The sequence below is a fragment of the Ascaphus truei genome, chromosome 18 (genome assembly GCF_040206685.1).
Source record: "Ascaphus truei isolate aAscTru1 chromosome 18, aAscTru1.hap1, whole genome shotgun sequence".
Classification (NCBI taxonomy): domain Eukaryota; kingdom Metazoa; phylum Chordata; class Amphibia; order Anura; family Ascaphidae; genus Ascaphus; species Ascaphus truei.
The window spans coordinates 4,866,257-4,891,486 of NC_134500.1; the positions used below are offsets into that span (position 1 = coordinate 4,866,257).

The 25,230-nt window shown below is 45.8% G+C and overlaps 1 protein-coding gene across 5 annotated transcripts in view; it reads left to right on the forward strand.

The window, feature by feature from the left end:
• MCTP2 (multiple C2 and transmembrane domain containing 2) overlaps positions 1 to 25,026 on the forward strand; it is a 98,217-nt gene extending 73,191 nt beyond the window's left edge. For all 5 annotated transcript variants that reach the window (XM_075575245.1, XM_075575248.1, XM_075575247.1 and 2 more), the window contains 5 exons: positions 10,856 to 10,897; positions 16,294 to 16,403; positions 18,307 to 18,416; positions 19,321 to 19,418; positions 23,633 to 25,026. In XM_075575245.1, coding sequence (XP_075431360.1) covers positions 10,856 to 10,897; positions 16,294 to 16,403; positions 18,307 to 18,416; positions 19,321 to 19,418; positions 23,633 to 23,701 — 429 coding nt within the window. In that variant the 3' untranslated portion in view covers positions 23,702 to 25,026. The remainder of the gene's footprint in view (positions 1 to 10,855; positions 10,898 to 16,293; positions 16,404 to 18,306; positions 18,417 to 19,320; positions 19,419 to 23,632) is intronic.
• The last annotated feature ends 204 nt before the right edge of the window (positions 25,027 to 25,230 follow it).

A 25,230-nucleotide genomic window follows, 5' to 3' on the forward strand; every position in this document is an offset into this window, starting at 1 on the left:
TAAAAATGGGGGGGTAAAAAAGTTCAAGTGGGTAAAGAAACCTGTGTAGCCACAACAGCGAGCCCAATACAAATAGAGGAACTGTATTCCTCAAACCAAAGTGGAGCTTCAAAAAGTCTTGAAAAAATGGTATTAATTTATTCCTGAACAATGGGGAACAGCGGTTTGTTTCAGGTCGTATGTGGATCTTGCGTCCGGTCATCTGATGTCGTCATTGTTCCTGAATTCATTAATACAATTTTTGCAATTTTTGTAAGTACAGTAGATCTCTAGTACATACAGTTCAACCCCCTCATAACGCTGCGCTTGGGGTCCAAAGAATCACATCGCGTTATAAGCGGATCGCGTTAGAAATAATGTACAGTTGTATGCATCGTACAATAAAGTTTTTAAGATACCAATAATCGTGTTGTAAAGTATTCATAAATACGAAAATTGGGAGCCACGCTTACATCGCGTTGTAACGGATCTCATTCTTGTATATATATTAATATTAGACAGGCGCACTGTATATATGCAGAAAAAGGTTTTTTTTAATTTGCCCAATGTTTCGACTACCCTTAAAATGGGGCAGCCAGATCTTAAAAAAAAGAAAAACCAGGGCACAATAAAACATTTTTGAAAACAAATGACATCACCTAAATCAATATTATAATTATATTTTTCTAATAGCATCCCCATTTATGCCCTCTCTCACTCACTCACTCACTCACTCACTCACCTCTCCCTCTCTCCGCTCCCTCTCTCCGCTCCCTCTCTCCGCTCCCTCTCTCCGCTCCCTCTCCCTCTCTCCACTCCCTCTCCCTCTCTCCACTCCCTCTCCCTCTCTCCACTCCCTCCCCTTCTCAGTGAGAGCACACTGCAGCTGAGAGCAGAGAGCTGCACAGCGCCACCCAACGGCTGGGGGAGACATTGCACGCTGCAGCCTCTGCTCCTCTCCCCAAAATCGGGACATTTAAAAAAAAAAAAAAAAAACAACTGCAGAGACAGTCCCTTAAAAACAGGCAACGTCGGTCACCCTTCCTCTAGACCCTTTATCAAGAGGGTAGCTGAAGCATTCGGGCAATAAGATGTATTGTATTGTGTGCCTATCCCTTTGTTCTTTTTTCTACTAGTCTGCTGGTCAGAAAGCATATCGCACAGCAGATGCTAATGGCAATTATCGACTATGGGGACATAGTATACGGCTTGGCACCCCAAATCCACATTAGCAAACTAGATATCCTCTACAATTCAATATGCCGCTTTGTTCTCCAATGCAACTACAACAAACATCACTGCAAAATGCTTAAAGAACGGAGGGCTTCCGGTGACGTCACCAGACATGGCTGCGTCCTAGGGAAGCTCTGTGGACCCCTAAGTATAACCTTATAAATAAGCACCTTTCCCCAAACTATCAAGCTACCAGCCCCGGTACCTCTTAGAGCCCCGGAGAGACTGATCTCGGCGAGCCGAAGATCAACTTTGGGAGACCCCCCTGCGAGGCGCGGGCCCACCGGAGCGAAGGAGCAGCGAGGCACCGTGTGTCCCGTGGGATAGGAAGCCGGAGAGTCGGCGGTGGACAGGGACGGAGCTCCCCCTGCCTTCGGAACGGGAGGAACACCCGCTGCAACCTCCCGCGGCCGCGAGGAGAGGCACAAGCGGAACGTCTGTGCTGCGGGTCCCCGGCAACAGAAATAAATAAATAAAAACCGAACCGGAGGTGAGGGAGAGAGCGCGAGCGGAGCGTCTGTGCTGCGGGTCCCCGGCAGCATAAATAAATAAATAAACACCGAACCGGAGGTGAGGGAGAGAGCGCGAGCGGAGCGTCTGTGCTGCGGGTCCCCGGCAGCATAAATAAATAAATAAACACCGAACCGGAGGTGAGGGAGAGAGCGCGAGCGGAGCGTCTGTGCCGCGGGTCCCCGGCAACATAAATAAATAAATAAACACCGAACCGGAGGTGTGGGAGGGGGGGAGAGCCGAGGGGGGTAGGCCCTGGTGGTGTGGCAGAGAGAGAACAGCGGCCATTCTGAGGGGGCCCCACACGGAGTCACCAGCATCACACAAGGAGTGCTAACAGCAGAGTATCCCTAATACCGTTAGAGGCACTGAGTACCACATCACTACAGCGGCCCAGACACTACAGAATAAATAAATAACTCTGCCTCATTCCCCCACAACGTCCTTGCGTCTCACCCCCCCCCCCCCTAGATCACCGCCTATCCCCCAACGCTTAAGGCCCCAGGCAAACATTCCCAGAAGGAAGAATACCGCGGCAATGCAGTCGCGACAGAAAAAAGCCTCAACCCCGGCGGTAACTAAGTTCTTTCCGCCGACGCAGAGAAGCCCAGGCGCGGCGCCTGAAAGCCAAGGCGGCACCAACGCACGCGGCTCCCCCACTACTGCAAGCGACCGCCACGACCGGGGAGAGGTAATAACAAAAGCATACCTTGAGGATTTCATGACATCCCTCCACAACAAACTCCATTCCTCACTGCAACATGATCTCAAGCTAGCCATCACAGAGCTCAAGGAGGAGATCTCAAGCCTCAACGAGAGAACCACCGAGCTCGAGATAAAACAGGGAGAGACTCTCCAGAGGCTAATGGAGGCCGAAGACGAAGTATTTCGGCTGGGGGAAGAAGTGACGAGCCTAAAGGACGCGATAGAAGACCAGGAGAACAGGGACAGGAGACAGAACCTGCGGATCCGTAACGTCCCGGAGGCTGTTCTCCCTGATCTCATCCGACCATACCTCTCGGAACTTTTCTCTTCCCTATGTAACGATTTAGAACCCAGAGACATAGAGATAGACCGGGCCCACCGGGCCCTTGGCCCCAGGTCGGAGGATCCGAATAGAAGAAGGGACCTGATTGTCAAATTTCATAGCTACACCACCAAGGAACGAATCCTGACAGCCTGTCGAGAAAAAGGCGATATTACTTTCCAAGAGGAAAGAATACAAGTCTACAGTGATTTGTCCAGAACCACCGTTAACAGGCGAAAAGAAATCAAGCCCCTAACACTGCTCCTGAGGGAAAGTGGCGTTCGCTACAGATGGGGATTCCCGTTTAGACTGACGGCCAGTAGAAACGGGAAATTCCTAACCCTGAGACGCCCGGAGGAAATGGCGGCATTTGCAAGAGCATTAGGCCTCACTCCCCCATCCTCGTGGGGACCAGAAGAACGCCCGAGCCGAGAGACAGAAGAAGGAGAAGAGTCCAACCGCTCCTCCCGTAGAACCGCTGCCCAGACCCAGACGCAGGGAAAAAGAAAGTAAAGAGAAAGCCAAACTGACCCTTGTTTATCCCCAGTTGGCCGTGGCCGCAGACCTACCCCAGTGTTAAGCAGATACCACCGACTACAGAGCCTATTGAAGAGGAGACCCTGAGGCATTTACCGGTGGCCGATCACCCCGTTAAGGATACCTGAACAGCATGATAAAACCCCCGCAAGTCCAGCTGGCATACCTACACCATGGAGAGGGAACACACGAAAGACAGCACACCCCCGAAGCGCTGCGAGAGACGAAGTCGACGCTGAACCCATACCTGAGGATCAACCCGTTGAGTGCACCTAGATGACGCACCCAGAACCCGGGCCACATTGGAGTCCCACATGCGGAATAATGTAAGATCTACGCAAGCAGATCTAGAAGAAGAACCGGGAAGGAGATTCCAGCTGCGGCCTTGATTTGGGGGGTGGGGGGGGAGGGGAGAGGACCGTCGGTCCCGCGAGAAGAGCTGTTTCGGAGCCTACGGCGGTCTCCCCCGACGAGATGAAGCCACAGCGCCAGTTACAGAGGGCCATACCCGTTCCTGAAGACGGTCTGTGGGGGGGGAGTGGGGTGGGGGGGTTGGGCGGGCGGCGGGTCAAGCATGACTACCCAAATGACTATAGAGTGAAATTCCCCCAAACGACCCATTTGAACCAGCTGGATCTGTGCCCCCCCCTACCTCCGGTCTGGCAGCTCCCCCGCCCAGCCATACCCCCCTCCGCCCACCCCTGACACTCCTGCCCCCCCCAACACCTTGCACCCCCCTCCTGCGCACTCCCCCCCCCACGCCCCAACCCTCTTCGCCCTCCCTGCCCCCCCCATCCCCCCTCCCCCCACCCCCACACAGACACTCCGCGCCCACCCTGACCATAAAGCATAACAGGGCCCTCCCATCTTACTTGTAGATAATGGGTTAAATCGGCACCCACACGGTTACCGTAGCAGTAGAACACACTAAGCTGCCGCTGAGCCCCCGCTCCCCGTGCGCCTCCCTCAGACCTAGAGACATGCAACAATAGCACAGCACCCCCCACCACCAGGCTCAAAAATATGAGCTCACATACAAAGGCCGTCTCACCCCGCAAAAAAGGCACTCTCAGAAACAACACTGTGAAGACGGGCACCATTGACGTGAGGCTGGCTAAGAGACTCACAAATAGCCCTCCTTTGACAGCAAACTAGCTGCACAGCATCGGCAATGTAGGAGCACTGTATAACACGGTCAAGGATTGTTAAAGTTACGGTTGTATATGCTGTTAATGCTATAAGTATGGCCCCTGAAAACGTTTACTTAGAGGGTCTCTTTGAAATATCTGATCTCCCAGGCTGGGAAACCACTGACTATATTACGTCAATGTATGTTGGTGCAAAAGCTCACCTGTACCACCTGATTACCGCAGTCCACCACTAACCTACTGTGGGATACCTACCTCCCCCTCCCCCCCCTCTTTCTCCCCCCACCCCCCCTCCTGCCTCCCACCCTCCTTTCACCCCCCTCCCTCCCCCTTCCCCCCCTCCCTTCTCTCTCCCTCCCCCCCACCCTCCCCCCCCACGGTCTGGGATCGTTAAAGTTAAGGTTGTTTACGTTATTATTGTTATAAGTATGACCCCTGAAAACGCTTATTCAGAGGGACTCTTTGAAATAGCTGACCCCCCATGCTGGGAAACCACTGTCCAGAATATGTGAATGTATGTTTGTGCAAAAGTTCACCTGTACCACTTGATCACCGCAGTCCACCACTTCCCTACTATGGGGTATCTATCTATTCCCCCCTCCTTCCCCTGTCCTCCCTCCCTCTCCTCCCCTCTACCCTCCCCCCTCCATCCTCCCCCCCTTTACCCTCCCCCCCTCTTTATCCTCTCTCTCCTCCTCCATGGTTTCTATATATACATAGGGAAAACGATCTCGAAAAAAACTATCTAGGGGTCCACACTCTCCTGGACGAGCCGGTCCGTACTCCCGGATTTACCCCTCCAAGGACCCTGAGTCCGAATGCCGGTATACGATTCCGGCTACACCTTATTGAGGGCGCCCTCAGGCCCCCATCCTCTTTTTCTTTACCTGCTGGTACTGTCCCAGCAGTCATATACCCCTTCCACCTTCCCCGACCCCCTCCGCCCCCCCAAGCCCGCTGACCCAGATTCAGACAACAGGCCACCTTCTCCCGCCAGAGATGTAACTCCCAACCCCATAGACACAGTAATCAATCAAGGTCCCCCGGTTGGGAAAGGGGTGACCCGCAAAACCCCCTTCATAGATAATAAAAATGGCTAATCAAGCCCCAATCAAAGTTATCTCCCTTAATGTTAAAGGACTCCAGAGTCATCGAAAGAGAAAACTAGCTTTACAGGAGATGAAAAGATCCCAAGGAGATATCATCTTTCTCCAGGAGACACACTTCACAGACCACGAGCCACCCAAAATATTTAATAATACATTCCCGATGGGCTACTACTCCTCATTCAGTAGCAAGAAACGAGGGGTAGCCATCTTAATCCGTCAGGGAACTCCATTCAATTTTGTCAAAAAAGTTTCAGACCCAGGGGGTAGATTTCTTGTGGTATATGGCTCACTGGCAGGCACGGCGATCGCCCTGATCAACCTCTATGCACCAAACGAGAACCAACCAGAGTTCCTGAAAACAGTTCTAAGCACTATTGACCCTACCTACCTATCCTCACTGATAGTGGGAGGCGACGTAAACATGACCTTAAACCCATTGGAGGATAGAACACTCCACTCGAACCGTCCCCACACGGTACTATCCCTAAAGATGGGAACGGCATTCAAAGCAATTATTAAAGAATTCTCCCTAGTGGACGTATGGAGATCCCAACATCAGGGCCAAAGGGACTACACCTTCTACTCCGCACCCCACCAGACCTATTCTCGCATTGACTACCTCTTTACAACCAAGAATGTCTTGGAGGCCTCCCAAAAAACCGATATAGGCCCGATCACTTGGTCGGATCATGCCCCTATTTCACTAACTCTCTCAGTTCCATTCACAAAGTCGAGCACATTTAACTGGAAACTAAACGATTCGTTACTGAATCACCCGGAAATAGAGAGAGAAATCAAGTCAGCCCTATCAGAGTACTTCAGGAACAACTCAGGTTCAGTCCCATCCTCAGCGGTACTATGGGAAGCCCATAAGGCAACTATTAGAGGTACTCTAATCTCCATAGCATCCCATAGAAAGAAAGTAAAAGCAAAATTACTCAAAGACTTGACAGAGAAAATAATCAAACTAGAACAACAACACAAATCTAATCCCTCAGGGAAAGTGTACAAAACCCTAACTACCGCTAGAAACGAGCTGAAAAAGAACCAGCTCGAGGATGTCGAAAAAGCCCTTCGATGGACTAACCAGAGATACTATGATAAGGGTAATAAAGCTGACAGACTATTGGCCAGCAAATTAAGAGGGGTACAAAAGAGGTCCCAAATAACTGCGATTAAGAATAGGTCAGGTACCATATTATATAATGACAAACATATTGCGGAGGAATTCACCAAATTTTATACCAAATTGTACAACCTCAGATCCCAAGAGGAAAATAATAGAGCATCAAGGCTCTTGGCAGTCTCGAACTATCTAGATAGTTGCAAACTCTCGTCTCTGACAGAGAAGGAGAATGAGACGCTCAATGGGAAGATCACGAAAGAGGAATTGGCAGAGGCGGTATCAGCACTAAAAATATCCAAAGCCCCCGGCCCTGATGGATTCACAAACGCCTATTACAAGAGGTTTCTCCCATCTCTATCCCCTCACTTGCTAGACTTGTTCAACTCCTTTATGGACGGTGACCCCATACCAGCATCAATGTCATTGGCTAACCTAGCAATAATCCACAAAGAGGGGAGAGACCCAATGCAGTGTGGGAGCTACCGCCCCATATCGCTGTTGAACAACGACCTAAAGTTATACAGTAAAATACTAGCTAACAGATTAAACCCTATCCTTCCCAGACTTATCCATAACGACCAGGTGGGATTTGTCTCAGGCCGTCAGGCCTCGGACAACACCCGTAAAATTATAAATATAATAGACCACATTAACCTTACAAATACCAAGGCAGTTCTCTTGAGCTTAGATGCAGAGAAGGCGTTTGACAGAATAAATTGGCTATTTCTAGACAAAACATTGCAAAAATTCGGCTTTAAGGACTCATTCCTAGAGGGTGTCCGTGCTCTGTACCAAAACCCATCTGCAGCAATTAAACTCCCGGGAGGCACAGCACAAAGATTCTCAATAACAAATGGTACGAGGCAGGGTTGCCCCTTGTCCCCTCTCCTCTTCGCCCTGACGATCGAACCACTGGCGGCCAGAATACGCGAAAATGCAAACATTCAGGGCGTACCAATTGGCGATACAAATTATAAAATCTCGCTCTTCGCCGACGACATAATATTGTCCCTAACTCACCCCCATACATCGCTCCCCAATCTTCATAAAGAATTGGTGGAGTTCGGCACAATTTCGGATTACAAAACTAATAGCGACAAATCAGAAGCCCTACACTTAAACGTACCGGAACCGGAAGTTAATTTAATGAAACTGAACTTTAATTATAGATGGAGTTCCTCATACATTAAATACCTGGGAGTAAATGTATCAGGCAACTACCAATCATTATACAAATACAATTACCCGGCTTTGTTCAGAAAAATCAAAAAAGATCTGGACAAATGGGAAGATTACCAGATCTCTTGGATCGGGAGGATGATTTCGGTAAAAATGAATATACTCCCCAGATTGCTATACTATTTCCAGACACTCCCGATCCATGTCCCCGGTTCCGAACTTAAAAACATCCAAAACAGAATGTTTAAATTCATTTGGAAGGGCAAAAGACCCAGGGTTGCCAGGTCTGTCCTCCTAGCGTCAAGAGGAAGGGGGGGTTTGGGTGTCCCAGATATCACAAAGTATTACTTAGCGGCCCAGTTGAGGCAAGCCGTAGTGTGGAACGCAGATCCGGGTCTCTATTGTTGGCTAGACATTGAATCCCACTACGTACAAACGCCTTCTCTGCAGGCCCACCTTTGGTGCATAGACAAGGGGGATAGACCACCCCGCAGGTTCGACCTAGGTGCCATCAGACACACCTGGGAAGTTTGGCGGAAATGCAGATCAAAGTTTAAACTAACTGCGCCAAGCTCGCTGCTTACTCCGCTCTACAACAACCCCCACTTCCCCCCGGGATGTGAACCAAAGCAGTTCGACTATATCCGTCTGAAGGGGGTTAGGGTGGTCGCCGACCTGCTGAGCGATGGAAGGCTGCTGAACTTTCAAGAACTACGAGCAAAATACGAGGCCCCAGAACTGAGCCCATTTAAGTATCTCCAAATTAGACATTATCTCCAAAAAATGTCCCCAAAATTTGAGTATCCTCCCCTCACCAATTTTGAGAGGCTCTGCCAAACTGGCACACATCAAACAGCCTTGATTTCAAACATATACGCTGGTATGGAGAGATCAGCAGGCCCCTCCACTCACGACTACATGTCCAAGTGGGCGGCAGAATTAAGTATAGATATAGATAGAGAAGACTGGGAGGATATATGGGACGCTGCTTCAGGAACTTCCATCTGTACCACGACAAAAGAGAATATCTACAAAATCTTGTTCCACTGGTATCTTACCCCAGTTAGATTGAAGCAAATCTACCCCCTGGCCTCAGATCTATGTTGGAGAGGCTGTGGACAGAGAGGAGACATGGCCCACATTTGGTGGTCATGCCCAAAAATCCAAAAATTTTGGTTTTCTATTCAAACGTTAATCCGAGAGGTAACTAGCCTCACACTAGATCCAGATCCACTGACCTTCCTCCTGGGCAGGCCAATAGAGGAAATTGACCGCCCGGTAGGAAAATTAATCTCCTCCATTCTTACCGCGGCTAGGTGTGCTGTGGCATTCTCCTGGAAAAAGATCTCTCCCCCCTCCATTCAGGCGGTTAAGAGAAGAATAGATGAAGTAATGCTCATGGAGCGTCTGACGGCGTTTCTCAAACGCAAGACTGCAAGTCATTATAAAATATGGGAACCCTGGGAGGTTCACTGACATCTAAGTGAACCCGATAGGAGACTCCATGAACACCCAGACCACAGCCTGAAGGATGTTAGGGTCAGCGGGGCGGGGAAGGCACACCCTCTCATCCCCCACCCCCAAACCCCCTCCCCCCCATACCCTCTCCCCCCCTCTCTTTTTCAGACCTCTCGCTCCCCTGGTCACCCGGTGACCCAGAGGTCGCGCCACCCTTGGCGGTACACACCCCCCCCTTCCCAACACGGAAAACCAGAAAACCAGATTGTATTAGGAAAGTGTGACGTGATACATGCCTGTAAATTTGCCTGTTTCCTAATAAAAAAAGTTATAAAAAAAAAAAAAATGCTTAAAGAACTAGATTGGCCATCACTCGAGTCTAGGCGCAATTCATCTCTCCTGTCTGGCCTTCAAATACTTTCTGGGCAAGCTACCCAGCTACCTGAACAAGCTCCTCACCCCTACCACACGCAGCACTTATCACCTGAGATCTGACTCCAAAAGACTGTTCATGGTCCCACGGTCCAACAAAGTATCCGGCCGCTCCTTCTCTAAGGCCTTGTCCAGGGTGGCGCTGAGCGGGTGGGCGCGCTCACACTGGCCACGATGAAACACATTGCGGCAATGTGTGTGGCCAGCGTGAGCGCGCCCCTAGCTGGCCACAAATCGCCGAGCAGGGCGCAGCGCACGAGCGCCAGCTCCCTGCCTGGCCGCAGCCTTACCGTGCACCCCAAAACTGGAACAATCTACCGGAGATTCTCACAGCCGCCACCAGTCTAAGGGGCTTATGCAGAGAGGAACGGTAAGGATAATCTCGCCAGGTTTGTGGCAAAAATGTCCGCATTTAAAGAGCTAGTGGCGAGAACTTGGCGGGCCAAGTCAAATTCGCCAGACGGGTGGCGAGAACGTGATTTTGCCATTGTAAAAACACGCACGATTCCAGTAACTCCGATGCGCATGTACGCGCCAATCGGAGCTACTATATGGCGCGTTCGGGTGAAATTTTGCTCGCCAACTAAAGTTGGCTGTATTGTGGCCAGGTAACGCGAGCCTCAGAATGGCGAGTTTCACACCAAGTGAAACTCGCCTAATTAACAATTTAATGCACACCGCGCTACCGGAGTACCCTGCATAGGAAAAAATTAATTGCCAATCCTGTGGCGGATTTAAGCCTTTCCTGTAAGTACCCCTCTGCATAAGCCCCTAAGTTCTTTCATAACTAAAGCTGTCTCACATTTTAATCTGATCTGTAACTGTTACATATGCCTATAATATATATTATCTTTAACTGTGCAGGCAATGTCTTGTATATTATGTATACCCTGCTCACTTATGTAAGTATGTATTTGTAATTGTAACCATGTATTATCTGTCATCATAACTATGCGCAGGACATGCTTGAAAACGAGAGGTAACTCTAAATGTATTTCCTGGTAAAACATTTTATAAGTAAATAAACAATATTTATATTATTCTTCCAATCCAGCATTGAAATGGCAATAATAACGTTTTTGATACTTCATTGATTAGAAATATTGTTCTCTTCCAGGAGGGGATGGATATTGGAGAGGATGATGAAGATGACGACAAAGTAAGATAATCAACAAAAAGTAACCAAGAGATCCTAAAAGCTGCATCACGCAAACGAGCGTTTAATAGCGAAGCAGTTTAGAAACAAATGGGACAGTTCTTCGGGTTTTTTTTAGCCCGAGTTGGCTCGGGGTTTGCAGCCTAGCAAGAATGACATTATTTTAGTTGTACGGAGACTGAACTTAAATCTGTACGAGGAGATGTATGAATGTAACAGGTGTAATGAGTCTCGTTGGTGCGATATGTCGCGTTAAAACGACCTCGTTATTACAACATTTGAAAATCATGGTAACGGAAACAATTTGATGAATCTCATTATATCCCGACACTGCTACAATAAAGGCGCACACCGCGAAAAATTGGCGCTATTAGCTTGGCACATTGGCTCCGATAGGTGCAAGGTAAATCTGCCTTTCTCCATTAGTTTTGTTCCAGAATATGCTGCCACCCCACCCAATACATGTGATGCATTCACTTAATGGAGGCAGCGGTCTTTAAAAGCACTTAAACATTGGTAACAGTTGCTTTTTACTGTACCTCTAAATTAATCAAGCTGTTACAGGGCAGCCCTCCCCCCGAGCAGGCATTAAGAGAATTCTTTATTGACTTAAATGGGAGCTCATGCTGTTGAGGTGCGTTAACCTGTAACAGCTTGATGAACCCCCTCCTTAAGGCTGCGCTTATAGTGCTTGCGACAGCACGTCAAAACAAATGCATTGCCACCGTCGCCTGTGCTTATAGTAAGCGCGGCGTGACGGAAGTCATCTCAATTAGATTTTTCCAGCGACCGCAACCTGACGTCGCCGGCACTGCAAGCGTAGCGCAAGGTGTAACTCCAGGGGGTCTCATAAGTTATTGCTGACCACTGAGAGGAGAACCAAAACCTTTCTTCCGGAGTTAAGATTGTGACTCAATTAAGTTTTCGTTTTGAGAATACCAAATAATTGTTTGCAACATGGTCATCTACTTTCACGTTAGTAACAGTGGTAGAATTACTGCATATCAGGAAAACAAAACATCTCAATAAAGTGTGTGACTAAAATAATAATCACCAATGTGATGTAAAGGACCTGTACTCTACAATAAGACAAGAATATAGGCAGCTGCCTGTGGTGTTCCTATGACCTGGGGGTCAGAGTTATAACATGTGCAAAAATATGTTATATCTCTGGCGCCCTGCACATGCAATAAAGGGTATATTCCACCAGGACTGGTGACTGGAGTACTCCCTGGATCTGACACAATCGATGAATGCGTCATACATGAAATGAAAACAGATAAAAACACATAGCATAATACTGTATGGTGAATATAAAGTAATCTATAATAAATCTTGATAAGTCTATGTTATAGATTACTTTATATTCACCATACAGTATTATGCTATGTGTTTTTATCTGTTTTCATTTCATGTATGACGCATTCATCGATTGGATACATCCCTGGATCTGACACAGTCACCAGTCCTGGTTGTATATATCCTTTTTGTTGCATAATTGCATGTGCAGGGCGCCAGAAATATAACATATTTTTCCACAGAATTACTGAATATGTCATATATAATTTGGATTATTCTTTTAACTATGGCATTCATAGTTTTACAGTTAGAATGGGCACCCCGTTTACTGCAATAATTATTGGTAATATGTGAAGTAAAGGTTTCCGACTTTATTCTTCTACCATTTTATATAAAGCACATACAGTATTTTAAGGCCTTTTCATATTGTGGAGTACTTTTAAATGTTCATGTTAAAACGGCTTTAAGATCAAAATAGACTTTCTTCTCGGAGCTGTTGTGTGCGCACACGTTTAGTCGTTTCACTGTAGGAAAATCTAAAATCACTTAGGAGTTCCCAGAGGTATGTTGCTTGTTCTCGTCAGGAGTGCTTCCCCCAGTATGTGCTCAGACACCCAGCCCCATGTCAAACACCATTGATGGATTGATAAAAATAGTCCGAATAAGCGAGCCGATCCATGAACAAGCACAAGGCATATTATTATATAAAAAGAAGTCGCCCGACCGTATGTAGTAAGTGCATTCGCAAACAAATACACAATCCTGAAGTTTACTGTGAGTAACAAGAGCTGAGAAACAATGGTGGGATCACGCTACAATTACCAATGCACACCCATCCCCCACGCTCTGATCCATCTGTGCACTGAATACATCTCCAATAATAAACCCAAATATTAATCTGCGAACACGTGTTGGCTCATTAGGTAAGAAGGGCACAGTGTAAACGAGAGAGGGAATACATACCAGTCTAGTGTAAGGAAGGCTGCCATGTGTGAGCTAGATCTGTGGTGACCGAACGTTATGGGGTTTTCTCGTGTGGGCGGGTATCGTGGTAGGAGCAGGAGATGGAGTAGCCATAAATAAATGTGTTTTTTTTAAATGTGTGGGCTAGTATAATGTTTTACAATTCAAGAGGTGGGTGTTTAATCGAGCTGCTCCCCCACATATAGAATCTCCCCTTAGTGATATTAACAGGAGGAATGGAGTTTAGTGTAGATAGATAAATACATACAGTATATATTTTTTAATTGCATGTACAACTTGGCATAAAATGCTCTTGGGAATTCTAACATCCCCTCAAAGATAAAACCTTTTACAAATTGTAAGTGTCCCAATGTTTATATTAAGAGCAGAAGATCAACATTTCCTAGCATGTAAGTGATCAATCTTGAAAATCACACTGCCTTCATTTCATGCTTTCACTCCTTTGCACACTATACAAAGAGCCACACGGAGCCTGGGGAAGATAAAATACCCTTATTATGTACAGTATGTGGCACACTATTCCCAGGTGAGACCCATTGTCTGTTACCCTGATTATGTGCTCTCCTACATGGAGAGTCCAGACTGTATCATGTCAAAACCAAGCTCTCTGTGTACGGGTCTGAAATGTGATGGGGCGGTGACATCACCGAGCCATTTCCTGCAGAGGGGGCAGCCGAAGGAGGAAGTGTAACAGAGAGTAACATCTCTGTTGGACATCTGGATGCAGAAACAATATGCAGCGTGTAACTTTGAGATGGAAACGTTGTTGATTTCTGAAGCTTACACACTCACAAACTATCACACACATATACTGTATACTCACAAACTATCACACGCACACACTCGCACACATACACACACTCGCACACATACACACACTCGCACACATACACACACTCGCACACATACACACACTCGCACACATACACACACTCGCACACATACACACACTCGCACACATACACACACTCGCACACATACACACACTCGCACACATACACACACTCGCACACATACACACACTCGCACACATACACACACTCGCACACATACACACACTCGCACACATACACACACTCGCACACATACACACACTCGCACACATACACACACTCGCACACATACACACACTCGCACGCACACTCGCACGCACACTCGCACGCACACTCGCACGCACACTCGCACGCACACTCGCACACACACTCGCACGCACACTCGCACACACACTCGCACGCACACTCGCACACACTATCACACTCACAAACTATCACACTCACAAACTATCACACTCACAAACTATCACACTCACAAACTATCACACTCACAAACTATCACACTCACAAACTATCACACTCTCAAACTATCACACTCTCAAACTATCACACTCTCAAACTATCACACTCTCAAACTATCACACTCTCAAACTATCACACTCTCAAACTATCACACTCACAAACTATCACACTCACAAACTATCACACTCACAAACTATCACACTCACAAACTATCACACTCACAAACTATCACACACATATATACTCGCTCACAATCACACACATTCACACACTCACATATTCACACTGTCCTCTGTATCAGAGAGTCTGCTTTCCGTGGAATTCCGGCAGGTAAGCAAGATGGATATAGAGATATATAGATATATCAATCTCTTATCCACCGTCGGATTGCGGGTCCACGTTAAACCCCGAATCAAACAATTGCTTTATATGGGTTTTGCAGACGAGTATATATAGGTCTTATCTCTGCTTCCATTGGCTTTGATAAAGAGATTGATGCATAGACCCAAACATGTTATATCAGCGAAGTTTTTGTCCCTTGTATTAAATATAGTGTAAAAAAATAACTAAACATATTATAATTTATGAAGATATTCATTTTGCTGTTCATATATTAGTAGTTAATAAAACATTTCTGCATATAAGGTATTCTGATCAGGGCCGCTGCAAACCGTGCACATGCCCACTTAATTTATCACAATATCATTTATTTACAAGACTTATCTGCTTCCCGACTTTGCCAGAATGTATATTAAACGCTCACGCAGAAGTGGCTGCATCTTGAACACAAATGTATGTTCTCTGTGTATAAAATCGAAAAAACCCATTATTGCTTTTCCGTTGTTCAGATTTGAGTCGGCGTTACTTTTCCCAGGCAGCTTGGTCGTTACAGCCAGAGTAATGTTGTGGTTGTTAAACTGTGTTATCACCACATTTCTTAGTTCAATCTGAAATGTGTAAATAAAGTCAGCATGATGTCTCTGATTCTGCCAGCTGATGCCTATTTCCGCTTGCAGGAGCAGGCTTGTCCTGGAAGTTCAGGCTTTCAAGTTATTTACAGATATTTCTTTTGTTATCGGAAAGTCGCACAGATTGATTCCCTGCTCAGTACAGAAGGAACACTAATCTATAACACACACACAAACCTACTGTAGAGAGGGTTGCATTTTTTCGTGAGAATTTGGATATGCCTCGGATTGGCCAGTTCCGTTTTGGTCCGCGCATTTCCGCGAATCGGTCTCAAAAAGGGCAATTTGTCTTTTCCGGATTTCTTTTAGTCCCGACAATCCGTGGATTCTGCAATCCGCGGATTGGTTTGTTGAAATCCACCAGCGGATTGTATCCAATGGCGATTTTGGATGAATCCGCACGATCGAAGCTGGAACAATCGTCTATGGATTTTACACCGCGGAACGGGTTTTGAATGTAAAGTTCTGGCAATTCCGCGGAACGAATTCTGACCGTTCGCTCCCATATCTACCCAGCCTTACCATCATCCTGCAGTCTTCCGTGCAGATATAATCTGAGTAGGAATGCATTGTATGTTATATAATACACGTACGGGAGAGATCAGGAAAATAAATGCAAGTAGTGTAGAGACACAATAATGCCTCTGGAATAAATCTGTGTATATTTGGGATATGGTATTTGGATGTTATGATTTAGTCTGCCTAGCAACTTAGTCTGTTTATATAGTTAAAACGGGATATAACTAAAGGTTGCTAATGAGCTTGCATCACCTTAGCCAAAAAAAATCTTAGTGATTCTGTTCTGGTGTGTTTGTATTTTTACCGTTACATTTCTAAATGTTTTATTTCCTAGGAGTCTGAAAGGAAGACCATACGAGAGAGAATTCACATGGTGCAAGATATTATCGTGACTGTTCAGAATATTTTAGAAGAAATTGCATCCTTTGGCGAACGAATAAAAAAGTGAGTTTTTGGGGGGGGTTTTATAATCTTATTTTTCACAAGTGGATGTAAAGGGAGGCAGATCATAAAAACAAGGGGGAGGTGAAACAATAAAATAACAATTACTTTGTACTATTATACAATTTCTCACAAAGTCCTGACTACAAACCATCGCCCTTAAACTTGCCATGTAAAGTCTGCCCATGACCTTCAACCACGTAACCATCCAGGTCTGCAACGGGTCTCTAGGAAATCTTAGGTATATTCTCTCCATGGTTCTCATGTCCCCTGAAATGTAGAAAACATGTCCTGTTTCATGCTCGTAAGTTTCTCCATCACAAATGCTCACCACACAAAAATGTGCCTTTTAATCAACTTTTTAAGCCCCAACACTTAAATGCAAGGTTAATGTAAAAATACAAATTGTGCATTGTTAACTTGTTCATGTAAACGTGGCTATTTCTAATTATTCTGCTAAACTGCGTTTTGGTTTGAAATTGGGGGTTGACTTGAACTGAATTAGAATAGATAACTTTTTAAACCATACTTTACAGCCAATCTTATGCATGGTGTAATGATACTGCACATCTCCAAACAACCCGACCGCTTAAAGTATACACATCCAGGGGAACCTTACCATGTGTAAAATGTTTACTGCTGCGCCCACAAACCTATAATACACGGTTACCAACCAAAAGGATTTTGTTTTTTTTAGACTGTTTATATTATCATCAATACTTAAAATTAGCACATTCATTTTAAATGTCATTCTGTTTCCTTGTTGCATTTCATTTACTGACTGATGAATAAAACATTTGGGCAAAATATGATCTTTTTAATGTTTGCCTGTTCTCCTTTGTCCGACTTGTTGCTCCCCTAGATGTACGTGTTGTAATTGTCGACCCATTTTCCTGCGAGAGGCTTTTGAAGTCATTCAAGGAAAAAATATGATGCAACCTTTTTAAACTCCCCAGGAGCTCGACTCCCCTCCCTCCTTACTGCACTCTGCTGCGTCCGCAGGCAGCTACTTTAAGCAAAGCGTTGCACCATCGGGCTTAAAATTAGAATTCCACTGCGAGACAGCAAGAACCGTACAGAACACTTAAATGGTTGTGGGAGGTGGACCATCAACTAACAGCCACATGAGACTGTGTGCACCTGCTGTCGATGTACTTATTGTGCGTTAAGGCTTCATGCATGGGCTCTGCAGCTTAAAGCACAAGGCTCGGCCGGTAACTCATCCCTTGGTTACAGTGCCACCCTTTGAAACTAAGGTTTGATGTTGATGCATTAAAACTTCAAAGTTGATACTTTTAAACAAATATCTTCGATGAGGCCAACTAGCTCAGACCTGGTGGATTATATGATGTAAAAACATTGAGAAATTCTTTCCATACCTACAAAAATGTATACAGTACGTTTCATAAGCAACATAATACGCATGTACGATGTGAATGTGTAATAACTTCATGCATCCCCTATACGAGACACATTTTTTAAAACAACTAAGATTTTAAAGCCAAAACACATTGTCTAGAGCTGAATGCAAGGGTCCCATTGTGTATAATTAAGCTACATGTTATTTAAACATCATGTACAGAAGTATTTCTGATAATTGTCATGTTAAGTCAATGGAAGATTCCACAGCCTACAGTGGATTTAACTGAATAAACAATTGGTCATTTGAAAAATATATTTTAACACTGAAAATAATATACTTTAAAGACAAAAATATACCAGAATGTTGTGTATTCCAGAATTCTAAAAGGATTATTGGGCTTTCCATTTGTTGTGACCCAGTACAAGCTCTTAGACGAAACAGATCAAAAATAGATTGTGAGCTCACTGGGCTTTGTAGATGTATGTGCATCTCTCTGTAACATGTAATCACTTCTAATATTTGCAATTCCACTTCCTGTTTCAGCACATTTAACTGGAGCGTCCCCTTCTTGTCTCTCCTCGCCTGCTCTGTGCTCCTGGTAGCCACAGTCCTTCTTTATTTCATACCTTTGAGGTACATCATCCTAATTTGGGGTAAGTTCTTATCCGATGAGTCCCTGTCTCGTGGTCCTTGCCTGGTCCGCAGGATCCACCTTGCGAGTTTCTCTCCCCACGCGGAGAGCTCGGGTTTGCTACACCTGCTGGCGAAGATCACGCATTGGTGCAGGTTGGGAATTTAAAGAGCGCAAATATTTTTGGGTAAACTCTTCTATACAAATTAGCATCTTTCAGGAGCGGTGGTTAATATTGTTTTATATTGTAAAATATTCATTTTCAAGGGAATCTGCTGAAGACGAAGTCGCTGTTTCCAGGAAATATCCCTGTAATGACACCCTGCTCTGACTCCCTTGAGACGGGTTTCTTTCGGCATTAAATAGATTTGCTAAACCCGGTATATGGGAACTGAGAAATCGCCATCTTTACTCACCCCCCTGCTGCTCTAAATGTTTATTCAATAAAACTTATATATTTTTAAAAGCTTTCCTAATTTATAACAAATGCCAAATAACAAAAATGATCAAACATGCCTTGTGATAACCATAGCAAGGTAAGTGCTGCCTTCACAACAATGCAGGGATGAGGGCACGGGTATAAAAGGACTCTTGCCAGGATGGCAAGCGTGAATATACCCAGCGCAGACCGCGTAATACGCAGTGCAATCTGGGTGACTTCACATTTGATGAACTTAATGAGGATTCTGAAAGCAACGTTGCGTATAAAAGAGCTGCGTTGGAGCAGTACGTACAAAGCTGGTTCCTTCTCCTTTTCCCTCTGGGGAAATGTATGAGCGACCTGTTGAAATAGACGCCAGAGCAGCGGGTTTTCCGGTTTGTCCTAAATTGTTTATTTGCTCGCCATGGCCAGTTTGTGGAGATCCATTCTTTCCCAAATCGGTACAAGCTGCAATTAATTATTTTTCTTTCTTTTTTTTCTGCAGGCGTCAATAAATTTACAAAGAAGCTCAGAGTGCCGTACGCCATCGACAATAACGAGTTTCTAGATTTCCTCTCCAGGGTACCGTCCGATGTTCAAAAGGCAAGTAGTAAATGATCAAACGCAATGGTGATTGGTGATGGGCCGCCAAAGCCAGTAAGAGGGTCATAGGTGTGCAAGGTGTGCCCTTATACAAGTCGCACGCTATACGGGAAGTTTGACCTTTCGCGCAGCCTGAAGGTGACTTCTCTGGCGCTGTACCCTGCCCTTCAGCAAAATAAGGCAGAACATTCACAAACCGTTATACATATTGGTCAAGAATTCTTAGAATGTTCAATGTTTGATGTGGGAAAATATGTGTAACGGGTATACCGCCACCCAATCGCAGATATAGTGTGAGTGCGGAGAACCTACAGTTACCAGGTGTGGTGCTTTACCTGTTAGGCTCACAGGAGGGCTGAGCTTCCGCCACGGGGAACCTGGGGCAAGTAGATTATGAGTAACTCTGTACTCGGTGCAGCGCCTCCACCTGCGATGGTTCCCGACAGAGCGGGAATTGTTCCTCGCAGGACACATACAAATACTCAGCACACCGTGTGTATTATAACCAATACCTTTACTTGTGCATAGGAAACATATAACATCACCAGAACAACAGGTGTCCCTCTCTAGAGGAGACACTGACTACGGCGTCTCACAGGACGCTCCCCCCCTACACCGGGTGATCCCACCCGTGTCCAATAATCCCCACACAATGTCCCGCACTCTTACAGAGAGAGGATATGTATGACTGCGCAGTCACTATGTGTAGTTGTGATATGTTAGGATACGATGGTGCACATAGGAAGATACCTGCCGAGCGCTCCTGCACTCGGTTCTGCAAGTAACTTCAAAAAGGATCTGCCGCTTGGTGATCCCGTCTGATCCGGTGTTGCCTCACACGGGGCCCGCCAGGGGCGATCCCACCCTGGAGATAGTCACTGTCTCTTTTGGCACAGACTTGAGTCCAAGTCTCTTCTCGGGGAGCGCAGCGTCCGCTGTGTCCCTATCTAACACTAATACTACTGTGACAGGGTCCCTAACCTAGGGCCTGTCCCTGTAGCACCACAAGCTGGGGAGTGAAGACCTATCTGGGGCCTAGGGGGTTACTGGCCTAATCCGTTCCCCTATCTCTTCCCGGTCCGGACTGCTAACTAATACTCACAGCACCTGCAGCAACGCACTGCAACAACGCACTGCAACCTACTTGGTACCTGCAGCAAACGTGCTGCACACACACACGATGCCTTCTTATCAGCCCTCACAGCACTGACAGCCGTGACACTGACAAGACAGCACACACACACTAAGGGCAGGGTCCGTAACCTGGGGCCGTCCCTTATTAATTACCCACTAACCTAGTGGGGAGTGGGGCCTACCTGGGCTTGGGGTTTCTCTGGCCTAGTACAGCAGAGCCCTGCTCTGTGTACACTACCTTCCCCAATCTCTTCCTGGATCCAACTGAGAAAATCCCTGTCTGCACACAACACTGTTGCAACTCTGCAGCATGAGAATCTGCCAGCTCTATTGGCTTCAATGCTGCCTGTGACCAGGGTGAAAGTGCAGTCCCCAGAGGCTGCTGGGAATTGTAGTCCTTGGCACAGCTCTTTCCTATGGGGACCGTGTGCGCGATCTTTACTGCGCATGTGCGATGCTGTAATGGCCGCCGCTACGCTTAACTGTGCCTGCGCAACCTCCCAGAGCTCCGGCACACTGGCGATGGCCACCGCTACCCTGGCCAACCTCTGCGCATTGCGCGAACCTCGCGCCGCAACCAAGATGGCGGTGCCCGCCGGGAGAAGTCGCCGTCCCCTTCCCCCACTGCCACAGGGGTAAGGCAGGGGGCAAAGGAAGATCAGGGGAACCGGGGGTGACCCCCTTACATATGCTTTTAATGCACAAAATGCATATATACCTAGTATGTATATCGCTCTATTGCACCTTGTGTGCTGGAGATTTCGTGTCTGTATTACTGAAAGGTTCCTGCAGGTGAACGCTGCGTGTGGTTGCTGCAGGTGCACACTGCGTGCGATTCCTGCTCATATTTACAGTGGCTCAACTAGGGTGTCCTCGCTACCTAACCTGTGGCCCCCTCGACCACCAGGACCCCCCAGGTTCCCAGTAAAAATGAACGTTAAAGTTTTTTTGTTTCTTATAAATACCACCACAATGCTGCAGTCGCCAATGGAAAGCCGTGATGTCATCTCCCGGTGATATTGCAACTTTCTATTGCCTGTTGTACAGTATTCTTGCCTGGGGGACAAAACCCTTAGTCTCTCAGGAGCCAGGGGGTCCCTGAATATCGGGGCACCACGACTCTGCTCTGGGGGGACCCCTCAGTTCAGGATTGCTGCTTTTTAAGGTGCACGAGTGATATATCCAAACAGCGTTTCTAGAATGTGCCCCTGATTGTATGTGCCCCTTTATTGTGGCGATTACCAGTTTGTGGCTGAACTTCCACCTAAGAAACCGAGACATCTGGATAAGAGGCCAGTGTGATCGCTACAGCATCTGTACAACTATGTAACATTATGCAGGTCTGATAGATGGTATCACAACTCTGGGATTAATAAGTGTAATAGCAGCATATATATCGTGTCATTATGTAAGCAATCGGATGCGAGGACAGCATGTGCTTGAATAGGATCCGCAGTATAAACATGTGACCAGTTTCATTGCATCGTTACTGTAAGCACCTCAGTAAATGTATTAAAGCACTATATTAAATTCCATGTAGCATGGTATATCAAAGATACATCTTTTTATGATCATTTTAAAATAAGTGTGAACCAGGGAATGTTCCCAGCTTCAACCAGGACCATTTCCCAAACATTAATGTGACATTATTTCCCTCCTTTGGTGGAAGGATTATAGATGCTGTTTGAATGTGTCCTTTTTACATTAAAAGGTTCAGTCTCTTCCATCAGAATGGAAATGTAAAGACAGAATTGACATGATAATGCTTTCACTGATCAGATCTATCCTTCTTTTTTGTAAATAGTTTTTATTTTATGTGAGCAAACTGGAATCTTTTACCTGTAAAAGGCCGGTCCCATTTTAAAAAGCATGTTGGGGTATTATAAAATTCGAATAAATGGCATAAACTTGTTTCTTATTGCATACAAAGTATTTTTTTCTAAAGCTTTTCTAATTTGGGTTAGATTGGTAAATTTGAATTGTAATGATGGTTTGTGCCCACCTGATTGATTTTATTTACACGTGCACAAAAACAGTATATTCTTAAAGATATCCCGCCATGTCCATTACGTTTTCTATAGGGATCTTGCCTCTGATGCTATTGTAGGGTATTGTAGAAAACCTGTGCTGAGCATCCCTGCAATGTGGCATATTTACTGGATATCCACAAACACTCGTGTTTCAAGAACAAATCTATGTTCTAAATGTTTACAAAAAGGGCCAAATAAGTGGAATCCCAACTTTTCGTAGCTAGAACCTGATGTATTCTGATAAATACAGTGTATCTGCATGATACCACCCCACCAAGACTCTTTAGAGAAGTATCCCTGACAGACTCTGGCCAGGACGGACATGCTGATCTTCTTCTGTAGTTTTCACGGCCCAGTAATAACCAACAGGAGAGCCCTTCCTCACGGGTTAGCAAGATAGGAGCTGCCAGTATTACTCCGACAATAGTACTTCCATAAAACACTCTACAAAGTGGAAGCCGCTTTAGGGAGTTGTAAGATGCAACTTTTATAGTCCTGTGCTATATTGCGTTATACTGCAGCATGTTGGATTTCTGGAGAGGCTCTGACCAGTGAGTAATCCCTTGTAACCTCATCCAGCCCAGAAGAGGTTAAATACGTTTGTATATAACTCCCGAAGTTGCCCTGCTTTCTATCTGCATGTCTCCGCGTGTGACAGCATTGTTATGTATATGCTTCTGCAAGTATTGTTACATTTCACTAATGTGCGTTTTTTTCTGTAGTCCCACGGGGCTTTTTAATTCACCTGTGTAGTATTTTGTAATTGCCTCAAGTCGGTAAAAAGACACCTAACGCCACATTGCTGCAATCCGGTAGAAACCCTGAATCTCATTAAAAACAAGGTCGGCGTTTAATATTTGCACATCGAGTAATAATGCGAGACTTCTCAAATCCTTGCAATTAATTCCCTATGTTCTTGTGTTTAGAAAATGATTCATTACTTTGAATCTTCCTTAGTTTCCCTGGGTGTCTCCTCGGGGAGCCATTAGCTCACACTATAGTAAGCTGGAGTTACTTAATAGCAAACGTCATGTCTGTTTATTTTTACAGGTGCAGTATGTTGAATTAAAAGCGTGCAACAGCCAAGGTGCCCTTAGGAAGAAGCGGAGCATCTTGTAAGGAAGAAATCAGACTTGCAACAAAAAAAAAAATCCATATTTCTTTTACTTTCATAAAATCAACACTAATGTCACAAGCCCAGGCCTTATTCATAGGCGAAAGCAAGACCCTGCGAAGAAACAGGACAGGTCACCCCCAGGACCTAGCCTCCCAAACAATTGTGTTAATCTCACTAATTCTGCTGACTGGTTGGACACTGACGCGTCCGTTAAACCCGTCCCTGGACTCGCCACATTTCTGCTACTCTCCCTCTGCTGCGACGGGCAAGATGATGGCAAAGTGAAAGATGTGGTGTCTGTTTTATTCCTGTCCTGTTTTTGGTGCATTTTTTTAAAGTCTCTGTATTCTTGTGGAGTATAGTCATGTCTGATAACTGCCTTAACACCTTTACTCCTACAAAACGTATTGCTCTGGGAACGGGCTACAGATCCCCACATCACTGAATGGTTTTAATGGTATCTTCAGTGCTACGGCAGCATTAACTCCTGGTGTGTCAGTGGGGTGCGCAGTGCGCGCCTCCACACGCTTCAGGTAAGCAAGGCTAGTATAATGCTGACTATATATTGCGTTCTGTGTGGTTACCTAGAGCAGGGTTCTCAACTTCAGTCCTCAAGAACCTCCCGCCCCGAACATGTCGGGTTTTCAGGCTATCCCTGCTTCAGCACAGGTGGCTCAGTCTTCAGTTTGAGGACCCCTGCTCTAGCGTGTGCTACTATTTTCACACTTGCCATTGTCCACACGCCGATTTGCAATATGGTCCCGTAGCTCAGGGGTTCGCAAACTTTCTGCGCTGCGCCCCCTTGCCTACTCTGCCCCAGTGCTCGTGCCCCCCCCCTTACCTAGGAACCGGCGCCAAATGATGCTGTGGGGCCATGTGACGTCATGCTTTGGGGAAGAGCGCGGGGCCTCTGCAACCGCCTCGCCTGCCCTCCCCCCCCAAAAAAATCTCGGGCCCCCCAGTTTGCGCATTCCTGCCGAAGCTGAAACGTTTTGTCGCTAAAACTGAAAGTACCCGAAAATCTGTTTGGTGTTTGTTGAAAAGTAACCTGGCGTTTGCACCTTATACACCGCCAAACTGTACATATGTAAGATAAGAATGTATATTTATGTCCTGGTTTCCTAGCACTTTCATTCAGCACAGAGACACTACAGATTTCCCTTTAATTTATTCAGCGAAAGAAGTACAGGACTTGTTATTAGGGTCACTCGGCGCTCCGAGAGCCGGCTTCGGACAGCGCCATTTCTGTTGAATTATATTTGTTAATAAATATCATTCATAAAAAAAAAAAGTCATGCAAGTTTTTGTACACGTGCATTGTAATGCATTTGGCCATATACAATTTTAATGAATGTGCCAAAGATACTTTTTTTTTTTTTTTTTTTTTTTTTTTAAATATATATGTAAAGTCTTGTTTTTATGTTTATGCCAAAAATAGTTTGCAATGGGCCATGCTGGTTTGTTTTATGTATGTGGGGGTTTCATTTGAAATTCTTTTAATGGTGTCTCACAATTGTATTTGATTTTGAGG